This window comes from Kryptolebias marmoratus, linkage group LG15, assembly GCF_001649575.2.
Source record: "Kryptolebias marmoratus isolate JLee-2015 linkage group LG15, ASM164957v2, whole genome shotgun sequence".
Taxonomy (NCBI): domain Eukaryota; kingdom Metazoa; phylum Chordata; class Actinopteri; order Cyprinodontiformes; family Rivulidae; genus Kryptolebias; species Kryptolebias marmoratus.
In genome coordinates, this window is record NC_051444.1 from 14,702,677 (window position 1) to 14,716,626 (window position 13,950).

At 41.0% G+C, this 13,950-nt stretch overlaps 1 protein-coding gene across 5 annotated transcripts in view; it reads right to left on the reverse strand.

Annotated features, from left to right (window-relative positions):
- Positions 1-13,950, reverse strand: part of zgc:158464 (uncharacterized protein LOC791139 homolog) — an 83,122-nt gene that overhangs the window by 65,062 nt on the left and 4,110 nt on the right. For all 5 annotated transcript variants that reach the window (XM_025007529.2, XM_017423649.3, XM_037979845.1 and 2 more), the window contains one exon: positions 4,573-4,705. In XM_025007529.2, coding sequence (XP_024863297.1) covers positions 4,573-4,705 — 133 coding nt within the window. The remainder of the gene's footprint in view (positions 1-4,572; positions 4,706-13,950) is intronic.

Consider the following 13,950-nt stretch of genomic DNA (forward strand, 5'->3'; position numbering starts at 1 on the left):
GGGGGGGGGTAACTGTGAAACTGGACTGTAATTAGGTGTGTAAGAGAGACAGCATTATGAATGTGAAATATTCGATTATTCGATATTTAAAATACACACACCTCATTTAAGATGCAAACACAGCAATGAATGAGGTTAAAAATGCTGTCTTAGAAGTACACACACACGAACGAATAAAAGCCTCACATTCATACAAAAATAGCACACGCCACGTGTGACGCATGAAGACACGACAAACATTCAAGGCACTCTGGAAACACACACACACACGCTGGGAACATTGTGAAGACAGAGCGGCTGAGCACGTCTTCACACAACTGCAGGTGGTGCAATGAGCCCCGGCCAGGAGCAGGCATGTACCAGCTCATAGGGGGGGGGGGGGGGCGGCTTTTCAAGTTAAGGAAGTTGTGACATGCCCCTCCAGCAGGCTCATAAATCAGCAGGCTCAACCTCAGCAAGCATGGCTCTTGGGAAAAAGAGACATGGGATATACAGCAAGCACAGACACACACACACAAGCATGAACAGGAGTCTGACCAGCTATCTCTCTCTCTCGCTCTCTCACACACAGAAAGTCAATGACACATTCCAAAAAGTGTGCGCCAACACTAACTCGCAGACGGCAGGCATACTCGCTCTGTTATGTAAACGGCTTTGGCACTCTTCGCCTCGGGCCCTTTACATGCCACACCTTCCACTATGTGTGTCACTGTGTGTGTTTAAGGTGGGAACACTGTCAAGAAATTATTACATACTCAAAGGAACACCTTTAAAAAAAAAAGGAAACAATTTTACATAGACTTTTTTTTATAAGGCTTTCAAAATCAACTTGACAGAATAAAAACCAACAAAAAGCTGTAATTCAGACACAAAGCAGAAGCACCTATAAAAGAGCATCTTGCTCTTTTTTCCTCTCTCTCTCTCGTAGATAATAAAGCTATAAAAGATTAACATTAGTGGTGAGAATCACAAGGTACCTAGTCATTTGACAAATACAAAATGTATGGCCCACTACAACAATAATATTGTGATACAGCAATTCTGTCTCATATCTGTAAAGATTTGCCTGTCTGAAAAGGTTTATCTGTCTAGCTATGAATGCAAAATGCTTGTTAAAGTGCACAGAAAAAGTAGCCTATAGCAATATTTTGCCCTCACAATGTTTCAGCTGAGCCCTAATGAGCACAACCAAAGGACTTAAGAAATTTACATACAGAAAATGAAGTTCGCTCACAAGGATCATACCAAGAAGTCATTCAACAAGCTTTCAGTTCAGTCGTTTCTAGAATAAATTGTCAGAAGATTTTTAGCAACCAAACAACATGAAAAACAATTAAGCTAATCTCTGAACACGACTAAGCGCCTTCAGCTATCCAGTGTAGCCGGTTGTGAGCTTTGGAAGAAAAGAAAAAAAAAAAAAAATCTTCTGGCACAGAAAATGTGATCCGTTTTGAAAATATCAGATTACAGGATCCGCTCTGTCACATTAAAACATTGAAACTAAAATCTACAAAAACTCCCAAAGCTACCAACGACATTTTTTTTAAAATCTGCTGCCATCCTGCCACTTATCCATGGTCAGTTCACAGAGACAGTAGGTCCAGGAAGTAGACTCAGACATCACTCTACCCAGCAATGCTCTCCAGCTAATCCTAGGGGTGTCCTAATGCATTCCCAGGGGGGACACATACATAATGCCTCGAGGGATGTCTGGGTCTGCCTCGAGGTCTTCTCTGACAAAAACCTCCGCCCAGGAGGCATCTTATTGAGCTTCTCAACCACCTCAACTGACTCTTTTTGATGTGGAGGAGCTACAGCTCTACGCCGAGCTCCTCACCAGCATGACGAAGGTCAAGGCGGAGCTCGACCACCCTACGAAGGAAGCTAGTGAATGTATGAGCTTCTGTCCTTCCTATCAACTTAAAATAATAATAATTATAACAATAAACTGTTCCATAAGCTGTATTTCCTAAAACTATTGTTTCATGTAAATTAGAGCAATTAGGAGAAAATAGACTTTTTGGAAATGTTAATGGTTCAGTTCTGTAACACTGTTGCTTCACTGTGGCTTGTCTGGTGACTACCAAACCTCTGCTGAGAGCTGTGGAAACAGGAAGACATGGAAATTGGAATTAAAATGTCCAAAGGCTGCAATCAGTGAATCATACTTTAAAAGCTCTGAATAACAGTCCTGTACAATACATCAATATGATTAATCAATGATTCACAGAAAAGGAAACCTGCTTAATTCCCACAGCTACACTGGCCTTAGGAACAACACTATTCTAGTAAGTTACCTTATTCAAATTAAAACAATATTTTGTTTGTGATGTTTACATGGGTTGCATATAAGATATTCAATTCACATTTCCTCTTAAATAATATCGTGCAATGTCTGAAGTCTGTCTCTCAAAATACAAAGCTCGATTTAGTTCTGTCACCAGGGTTTTTGTTTTGTTTCTGCAACCATTCTACTTTTGCAGATTTGAAGCGGCTTTAAATGCAAAAGCCACTTTTCAGTAACTCTTGTGGCAAAACTTGAAACCTAAAAGCCTTAGTGTGGATTCTGTGAAAACCGACTCAACGTAACTTCAGCAAAGACATGTTTTTATAAGGAGCACATCTTTGTGATTTAAAAAAAATTGAAATTGTTAAAGTTCATTGTATGAGGGTGTGGACTATTATATAAATGACATCAGTGGAGTTCACAGTAAATAAACTGAAAACTCGCTTTTACAGCAAGAAGTAAATATGCTCAGAGTGGCATTTTTCGATTCTGGGTGTCCATCTAGACCCATCTGTGTACGATGGCTGAGAAAAGAGAAAGGTCTGTAGCTACAGCTGTGAAGGAATTTAAACTTCAGTGATTGTTAACAGTGCAGGCTCTTAGAAAATGAGCACAGCACTCTTGCCTGAGGAGATGAATACAAAGGTGACAAAGGAAAGCAATAATGACAGAATTCTATAAAATCAGAGATGCAAGCTCCTTTTTTTCCCCCTCTACCGTGCAGCTGCCTATCCTCTTCCGTTTTAGACGAAATTCTGAGTGTGCAGTTCTGCCTGACCAAATATGCTGTCAGAGTGAGAGATGCAGCAATTATTCTACAGCCACAGCCACTATGCTGATGTATTGTTAGAAGCAGTCGACCTTGCCCAGTGGGAGAAAGGGAAAGTGACTGACCCTCATTATATCACTGAGATACCCTTGGGCAACACATTTAACCCCCAAACACATAAGCAGGGCTAAACTTGGTGCCATACAAGCGTGCATGCGTGTGTGGGAGTGAATGGATTTGGAGAAAAGCGCTTCATTATAAACAAGCTTCAGTCATCCCAAATCACAAACTTTCACAAAGCAATAAAGACTAGTTGATTTCCCTAAGACTACAATCCTGACTACAATGAAATTCTAGCATCGTTAGTGAGTTAGCACTGTGTAGTTTCTTTCATGTGTTTGTAGGTGAAGTTAATGAATTTTATTCCTTTAAAAGACAACTACTGCCAGGACAGTTCTTTCTCAGCAGAGCCAAAAACATTTAATTAAATTTCTAAAAAGGTAAAAAAGAAAAAAAAAACGAACGCTGAATTTCAGACTCAATGGGTAAACCAAAAAGCCTTGTTGAGTTGTCTTCTTGCCGTACAACTTCCGTGCTCTGAGAGGAGCAATAAATCCTTCGTTTTTGTCCTCTGCTGAGATGACGACTGGAGCAGAGGTCAAACCAGTGAGACAGATGAAAACAGGAGATTGTCTGTAAGGCCATTAAAAGAAAATTGCTGAGGACAGAAAGGCATTTATAAAGTGCCTTTCTGGGTGCAGCAGGGGCAACGTTATAGTAAGAGGTACTGGTATATGATAGGACTATATCAGTAAATAGTCAGGCTTAGATATATTTCATATCTTGTAGTAAATTCCTGATACATCAATTTGAGGTTTGTCACTCATACAGACATATTTTTTTGTTATAACATTCTCATCTGCTCAGGAAAGGAAAACATCTGCCACACGTTTTGTTTGCTTCACCTCCCTTCTCTCCCGCCAATTTCTACTTTCTGCATTTCCTTGTCTGTCATTGCTGTCTACACACACACACCACAATGGAGAATGTGGTTTGGCTAAATTCTTCTGTTAGCACAAAGCTATTGTTATCTCAACAAAAAAAAAAGAACAGAAAAGAAAAGGTCTTTCTGGAAACAAAAAACCCTCTTGATGCGCCCATCCAAAGCACAATGAATCAGTTAAATGTTTGCATGACATTAAAAGGGAAAACAAATTTGTCTTTGATTTTTTTCTTTTTTAAATGTATTTTGACACACAACTTATTTTTGCCTTGCCACGGCTGTCATGTAAAATGGGATGAGGCCATCAGAGCTGCTGCATTAATTCATGTGGTCAAACCACAATGAATATTAATTAGCTCATCCCTCGGATAAACAGTATGAAGTCATACTAAAGATCCAAATTGATTGCTTGTCACTTAACTTTATATGAAGGTGGGGAAAGGTGGTGGGTATGGCAGCACAGAGTTGAGAAAACCAAGAAGCGAATGCGGGAATTAAAAGGTTCGTCTATACCTGCCATCATCTTCTGGGCCTCGTATGGCTCCATGTAGCCGTCGTTCTCGGTTATCACCTTCTCTGTGGTGGTCTGCGTGCCACCAGCCTGCTCGGCATCGAACGGGTCTGCGTAATCTTCAAGAATAATCAGCTGCAAAAGACAAGAAGAAAAGAACAGGAGATTAGGAATGGGGAAAAGTGAAACTGAAAGCTCTGTGAAACACTACTAAATGGGTGCAGCGTAGAAACGGATATAAAAGGTAGACACTGCTGTAGCCCAAAGCAGGACCAAGATCCTTCAAGGCAATAAGCCAAAGGAGAAATACATAAATAACAGCCCACCTCTGTTTGCCTCAGCACAGCACCACAATGCCTCAGCTTTTAGCCTTACATCACCCTCTCTGCTACCGCTGGTCTGCCTAATTATATGATAGCCTTGTGACAGGCCTACATTTCAAAAAATGGAGGATGGAAGACCACAACTACTCAACTATCTTAAGAGAAACAATTTGGCAGATTTATGCCAAGCTTGCAGTGAGCCACAGCTAATTGTAGTCTTGCTCTTTTGCTGAGTGTTTTTTGTGCAGTAGATGGCAATTAAGTGGACGTCCTGAGACCCAGAAAATCGGCTCAAAGCTTCAGGGAGCGGAGGAAGTCCGTGGCTATGGTGCCTTAGGGGGATATTTGTTTTCCTAAAATGTTAGCTTCATTTATCAGAACACTGTGTTGACAGAAAAGATGCTTGTGGAAGGGAACTAAAACTCCTAACTGAGCCATTTGTGCGCATGGACATTGGATCTAATGAGGGTGGGTAACTGCAGGAGTCTAGTCTAAGCCTACCAATCTCCAAACAGGTGAAAAGGACACAGCATTCACAACAATTTGTAAGCATCCTGACATGTTCTTTTGGGTTATTCCCAGTGCAGAAAACAGGAAAACACCTTAGCAAGTATGTAACAATGTTAATGAGTGGCACTACACCCGATGACTCACGTCTAACAGGAAGACATTTGGTTTCATTATAAACAAGCTCATCACTCATCAGCTGGACAGAGCTGGGCGGGGAGGAGTGGATGTGGACTGCGCCTCATGCCCGCCATGCTGCGCCTCCACCAAGCAAGGCTTTCCAAGAACCACCGCTGTACGTCGTAGCCACAGAAAGAGAGCACTCTCTTCAGCAAACCTTTACATGTGGGACAACTATGAGAGTGCTCCTCACACACACACACAAACACACACACTTACACGGAAGTAAAACCACATCACAAGTCTAAATTGTAAAATAACACTGATGATGAGTGTCAACGAACTCAATAATTAATTTGTAAAAGAAGACGTGTGGTTCACTGAGTATAATTTGTAAGCCACTTAGTGACAAAGTAGTCCTGGCAGGTATATTCCTGCACAAATCCTACCCCCTTATACTTGGATTAAACAATAATAACAGATGAAGTTTGTAGCATGGATGTGTTCACAACAGTGGCCATGTGTTAAATCTGCCTTCTCTAGTACCCCCTCTCCATCTGTTTGTGGGGAAAGGAGCTTTTTTTTTTTTTTTTTGGCCACAGTGTAATTATGGGTTCCTTGAATGTTTTGCTTCTGTGACTTCAAGCAGAGGGAAAAATCTAATACAAACATTTTCCATGTTTGTTATTGGTTCACATAAAATATAGATGACTTGTGCACAGGTTTGATTAAAATTATGTCAGTCTGATAAGAACCATGCTTGCAGCTCAAGAGGCACTAGGAAATTATGAATTTCTGTTTCACTGTCATTACCATCTTGCCCCTTGTTGCACGAAAACTCAGCCATCAGCAATCATACAGTGTCTTAAATTCACCTTCGATGCAAACACAACAGCCCAGGCCTGAAAGCAAATAATCCTCACTGAAAAACAACAACAACAATTAATTACTTGGAGATAAAGTCCAGCAGCCATCAGATTTAGATTGTTACATCCTCTGATATACAGTCTGAGTTTGTTTTTTTGCCCTTTTTCATTTTAGTTACACGCACACATATGTTGGAACAACAAACACGTAAAATCCACAGTTCTCAGCCAGCAAATGAGAACCCCCCCCCAATTCTCTACTTTGTGTTGCTTTGGCAGACATTCCTCCGGTAGGTAGATTTTGCAGAGTATTTGCTTAAAGTTAAGTTTTAAACCGGACTCCTTAAAACCAAACCACCTCGCTGCACCTTCATCATAAACAAAATGATGTTTGGACAGGCTTCAGGAAATAATGGGAATAACTTATGGAGTTATGTAAGGAGCCGTGCCAAACACATGACATCATCCTTTTTTGCCTTTCCTGTTGACATAATGTAGGACAAACCAAGCCCGAGAATGTGATAAAACCTTCTGATGGCGTTAGACAGGAGGATTAAATGCAGTCAGGGATAAAAACCCAATGCTTCAATCTGACAGTTAAAAAACACAGTCTGCCTGTGGACCAGGATCCAGTATTGTAGTTTTCAGAAATGACTAATGTACAATGTTTTTTTGTTGTTATTTTTAAAGGAAACTGTAAGAGCAACAATGTTGTTGTCACCTCTACACAGTGATTTATAAAAGACAATAACATTAAACTCTGTGAAGCCCTACAATTTAGCCACTGAAACCTTGCTCATATTTTGTTGAAGGATGTTCTTAATATTTCCTAATTGATCCAACGTGTCCTCCCTGTCCCACTGCACTAATGACTGCTCAACAGAAGGAGGAGCTTGGGGTTGTGAGTACAGGAGTGCAGCAGTTCCTGGGGACTCACCATCTGCCTTGTGGCATGCCGGGGTGTGTCAGGACTGCAGCCAAGCCACACTTGTCATGAAAGTAAAATTCCCCCGTCAGCACTGCAGTGCCTCCATATATCAGGCCTTCGCTAAGCTGTGATGTAAGTCCATATGAATCTCAGAAAGCCCCTTGACAGGCTAAGGCCACATCCCTGTGGTAGATGGGTCTTTCACTGGTTTTGTAGCGTCAAGAGAGAGCTCATTCAATTACTGATTCCAGAGCTCAGCTCCTGGCTGGCTTTGACTTATACCTGCCGCAGCTCGAGCAGCTCACAAAAAGAGATGGCAACAGGCTTTCTTTGAGTTGCATTTGGGCTCTCAGGCAGTGGGTCCGACCTCAAATCAGTGGGAACAGAGAAATGAACATTAGCGAAGGAGGGAGACCGTAGCAGGCACCTGCCACTTTGGCTCAGAGTTGGCGATGACACTAGAGCTTCTAGGATTACACTTTTATTCGGCTCAGGTCTTCCATTAGGAGAGAAAAAAAAATTGGAGGGGGGGGGGGGGGGGGGGGGGATTTTCCTCCTGAACTCTTAATGCATCACGGGTTCGGCTAGCTCATCAGATAATCAGGGACAAAAGAATAAAAATTTCATAAACTGCATTAGGGGAAATTTGAGCCCACGGATGGATTTTTGGTTGTACAAAACGGAAAATAGGACGCCGCCTGTAGAGTCGCACATTCAGCGTGGTCATTTAACAGCAATAATCAATGAAAAGCGCACGCAATTATTAGCGGACTCGTAATATTACTGAGTACTGGCAAAAATGAAAGCAATCAGAATCGTGATTTTTAATGTCACGGCTAGTTCTGGAAGAACTGAATGCGTCAGGGGTTAGTCAAGGTTGAAGCTCCTCAGAGACTGCCAGAAAAGTCAGCAGGCTGTGGAAAGAGGGAGGAGGAAAAAAAAAAAAAAAGACTGACGCTTTTGATTTATGTCTCACGCCACAAGGGATTTCAGCCACTGATAACCTAATACAACTCGGTGCTTAGCAGTTCAATTGCATTACAGCATTTCAAAAGGCTTTTTTTTTTTTCTTTTTGCTGTTGTTGTTGTTCCTACTGGTCTTTGTTCTTCAGTGTGACAAAAAAGAAAACATGCCTCTATTGTGAGGAAAGACAGTCATGACCGAGCGATAGGAAGGGTGGGGATAGACAATGGATAAGGAGATGCTATTTTTTACCTAAATTCAGAGCACTGAACAGACTCAGATGTATAAAAAAAACGATGTTTAAAGTTTAATGTTCATGTAAAACCAAATATAGAAAACTGACCCTCACTGAAGTACTTACTATAGGTCCTTTGCTTTTTCCTTGTCTGTACACACACAATGAATGCTATGTGTGTGCAATCATCTCAGATTTAAAAAAAAAAAAAAACATATAGAAAAAAGACACTCCCTCAAAGAATAAATAAATAAATAAACAGATCATAGCTCCGTTGTTGACATAATACAGTTTCTACCAATAAGATTGTTTCATGTATGTAGGAAGCAAACTCAAATCTGGTTACGGCTCATTCGGAGCCCCTTGTGAAGACCGAGCCCTGCTGGCTTCTTCATCTCCCGCACAGTTTAGGCTGATGGAAAGGCGGCTTCCCGTCTCGTGAAGAAACGGGACGGAAGCACATTTCCCACCATATACAGTTCTGACATTAATGAAACTTTATTGAAAATGTTGCCCGAGAAACCCTGTTGCCACTGGAGCATTCTGCCTCTCAGGGAGCTCTGAAGAGTGATGCGCCTCCTTTAAAAGGCCTACTTAGGAGTCTGAAGAGGTACCTAATCAAATTTATGTATTTGCTATAAGGGGCGTTGTTTTGCAATCAGTCACGAGCTACTGCAGTCCGCACACTGATAAAGACCACTTCACCAGGGGGAAAACTAAGACTTTGCTTGCTTCTGGGGTGTGCTCATTTGCTTTTGCTTCTAAGCGATTTGGACTAGCAATTCAGCCTCGGTAAGTGAACTACTTAACAACGTGAGTCAATGACACAAAAACACAGACTTCACATGCGATGGGCCCAAAGCCTCCCCACGCCTTATCTGTACGCGATACAAACTGGATTGAGCATTTCCTTTCACACATCGGCGCGCTCCGCCATCGGTTCTGCACGTGTCTCACTCAGAAACATCTGCGCTGAGCGCGTCACCTTATTTACTGCGCGCCCGTCCCCAATTGCGTTTCAAACCACATAAAATGCGTTGGTCCTTTTAATCTTTTCACTCTCGCTCATGCGGACGGCCATTTGCACGCCACTGGGGCAAACCTGGTTCCATTTGAGGGATTGTTTGGAATGCGTCCACGTGCGCCAACACCGATACCATGCACCACAGTGTAGCAGAAACAAGAAAAAAATAGCTTTGTGTACAATGTTTACATCAGAAAGACATGAAGCACATACTGTGTGCACACACTTTGCTATTCCCCCATCTTGCCATTACATGTGGTTACTAAAGCATTTTGAAGCTTTATGGGATTTTTAATTCAATATGCTCCCAGTCATAGCTTTATGCACTTCTGTACGCATTTAAAAACACAAATATAAAAAGGCCAGTAAGGTACGTATGCACCCAAGCTGTACAAATGACAGCATGGGAAAAGGTTTTGATAAGACATCAAAGAGTGCAAGGCTATGATGGCTTCTGTTTGTTATCAGTGCTCATTTAAATCTATTCAAGTAAATGCTCCTGACCCCGCAGGCGAACAAAAGAACCTTCTAGAAATGCTCCTTTAAGTAGAAAAAATAAGAATTTGACTAAAAACAAACCTCAATAAACCTCCCTTTTTGTCATTTGTGTCATCGCCATGACAGATGTCTTTTAGTCCAATCAAGAGGAAACTTCTGCTGATGATACAAAGTAATTTATTGTACTTTCTATACTTCATCACTTTAGTACTAGAAGTAATTTCTGACCAAAAACAGAACATTTTCTTTTTCAGGAAAGCATGCTTCTTCTACTTCATTCCTACCCTCCAAAAACTGATTTTTTTGTAATAGATGCTGCTTATTAGTTTTGAATCAATTCCTACACTTTCCACAGTATTTTAATGCAAAAATGGTTGCAAAAGCAATCTCCCTCTAATTAATTTTTTTTTTATACTTGAACCAATTGAGCTAACAAGTCCCACAACATGTTCCTACACACTAGACCAGCATCACAAACACAGGTTACAACAGAGAACCACCCACCACTTCACACTTACTTGCCAACTCAGCTCTGTGTCTACCTTTGAGACGGACTCAGTCCTCTGAATCGGATCTAACTCTTAAACAATTACTGTTTTTTTTCTACCAACAAGTACTTCCAAATGCTTTATGTTTTGGTGTTTTGGAGGAGTGCGGGTAAGTCAGTCTGTGTTGGTTAAATACCTACAATCCTTCACTTTGGAAAAGACATACAGTACCTCTGTGCAACATTACATCATCACACTGTACCTGTACCATGAAGGAAATTAAGGATGTGTCAGTGAAATGTTTTACCTCACAAGAGCATAAGCAAAATGTCAAAGGGTTTTTTTTAAATTACAAAAGATAAAAATAGTTTCAAAATAATAGCAATAATAAAAGCGTAACTATTGAGACTGACAACAAAAAGATGCCCTGGCAACCTTGGTACAGTAAGAAGTTGTCAGACCATAAATTCTTAATATGATTCCTTTTGTGTGACTAATTATGTCAATACAACTCTTCAAACAAACAGGCTAAGCAGAACCATGCTTCCTGTTCATTCACGCTTTATGAAATGCGAACAGTATAATACTTCGCCTTTCACTTTTGAAATGCTAAACATTCAGTAAACTCCCATTAAAAAAAAAGGCACCTCAGCTTGTCCCGAAGGACCTCATTCATTGAAACACAATCCGCACAGCCACTTAAGACCTCCAGTGGAGAGAAAAGAGGAGCCTGTGGGTTGCACCATATGAAGGTCCTGTTAATATGCGACAGATATTCAAGATTAAGTACTTGACGACACGCTTGGCAAAATCCAATTTCCTTTCTCTGTCCCCATCCTTGCGTGATGGATTTATTGGCAGTGTTTTTTTTCTGCTTCATACAGTAAGTGGTGCGGCTCAAGAGTCGAGAATAATTCAGGTGCCATGGCAGAATGCTGGAATTTTATAAAATATAGTAATCCTTTGGACAGGTGAACAAGTGATTTCTCCTCAGTGTGGCTTTAGCAATTTTCCTCAACACTTTGGCTTGAATTTTTGTAAAAAAATAATATTATTATGATGTTTTTTTTTTTTTTTATTGCGACAATGTGATGATTTGCTCTGGGAGGGAAGCTTTAAGTTTGGATGTTCTTTACAGAGCTGGGAGGAAAAGAAACCACAGTCTGTCCGTAAACAAAGCTAGAGGTTTCATAATGTTATGTGAGGATACCCTCCGATAACCTTCGCTGAGAGGATACACTCAGATCTCTACACGTCACCTACGATGACAATGTGAAAGCAGAGCGGAGTGCCACAGCACTGCCACTGCGACACGGCTTCCCACCTCTCCAAACAAAATAAAGTAAGTTGAGAATATCTATATAAAGCTGACTGAGAGACTATCTTCTCCACAAAGCACCCTAGATGGGCCCACGCACTGCTTTGTGCCGCCACTTTTTGTCACCATTCCTGAGCCAATTCTCCGATTGCTTCAGACACAACAGCCAGGAGTATTAACCTCGCTTATATTTCATGAATCAAACAATCAAGCATTTCCAGCCTCTGCAAAAAAAGGGGCGTGCACAGACTTGTCAAGTTAAAAAGGGAATGTCACCAAGCTGGAAACACTTCCTGTCAGGAAAGCAGCACTTCCTTAATCCTGGAGTTACAAAGTCATTTCTTATTTTTACACCAGCCAGCTGCGGATAGTGACATGTGCACTCTCTTTCCCCATTTATATCGCTAAAACAATATATATATTTTAAAACCTCAAGATAAAAGAGGGGTTTTTTTGTTTTGTTTTGTTTTGTTTTTTTACATGTGTACCTGCCGCAATAAAAAAAATTGAATATTTAGTAGAGTCTTTGTCTCTTTTCTCATCTCAAAAGCATGTGAAAAGAAAGCCTGAAATGCCAAAAAGCAGCAGCGGAGGTGTTCAGCTTCCTGGTGGGCACTCAGACCACAGGGCACGTCTTTCTGCGAGACGGAAGTCTGGCTGCCTTCTGCAGTGTGACACAAAAACAGTCTGGATTTGTTTAAGGGACCAAAAAAAAAGCAAATCAGCCTCAGTATTTTACTGTTGATGTGAGCATGACTATATAATTACAGCTGATGATGGATAGGGCTAACTGAAAAGGCAAAAACAACATATTAATAAATAAAAAAAAAAAAACACAGCTTCACATAGATCCCTTTAGGTCTCAGATGGCAGGCAAACTTATTTGTTTCCTTTTAATCTGTGTGTGACGATCTGGGCTCCTCCGTTCTACACTCAGTCGCGCACACCGTCATTAAACAAAACAGAGCCATGTGTCTACACCTCCCCTGTGGCCAGAGCTGCAGCACCAGTCTGAAGGCTAATTGTGACCTGGCGGAGTCACGTGACCGATGCGCCGGCAACAAAGTTCGAAAATACACGTCGAGCAACACAAACACAAGCAGACTCCACTGTGACTCTTTAAACTGGAGAGAAGGTGACTCTCAGATGGAAAGAAGAAAATAAAAGCAAACAATGGCTAAAGGCCATCGTTTCCCAGACCTATAACTTTTTTATGCGCTTGCGGTTGATGGTAGTAAATAAAACTTAACTACGCCTAGGTACTACACTCATTTCTGCCATAATGTTAATGTAAATGGATTTGTTGATTTACCAAAATAAAACAACAACAACAACAACAAAAAAAAAAATCTGAGATCAGCTTTCAGGAAATCCTCCACTGTCATAGTATGCTACTTCCTTCCAATATGCCCTCCTAGGTTTCAGGTCAGGAATGCGCTTTTGTCACTGACACAAAACCATAGGAAGGAGCTCGGACATAAAATATGCCAGGCATGAAAACAAATCTGGATGATTCTGAGAAAATACCTCGAACGCTTCAAATACTTCGGGAAATGATCCGCATTCTTTGACACTCGTATGAAGGGTGAGTAAAACTAAAAATCGACACTCTCACAGTCATAAAGTTTCATGAGAACCAGATCACGGTCCAGACTTAACCGCTTTTTGAGCCGGAGTAGCCATAGCAACGCAAACACAAACTCCAATTATTATCAGAATGATAATAATCTCCTCGTTCGAATATGTGAGTCAGAATGTGCTCATCACTGATTATGTAAAACAACAGATGCAAGATCCAAACATAGCTTTCACACCAATCTGTTAATTATTTCAACCTGTGCACAAAGCTGTCACAAGCAGGGAAAATTATATCCCTCTTTAAAGTAGCTGCTGTACATTATTCAGTGTTTATTTCATCTGCTGTGCCTATTTAAACGTTTTGTAACGTGCCCATGTTTGAAAATATTTTAAAATGGAGTATTTTATTGGAGCAACAAGGCCAAGAGCGCCACGGCTCCAAGAGCCCGTCTGTTATCTACCTCACCAGTCCCGATTCAAAGCGTTGGGGGGGACTGAGTCTTAAAAAAAAAAAAAAAAAAAAAAAAAAAA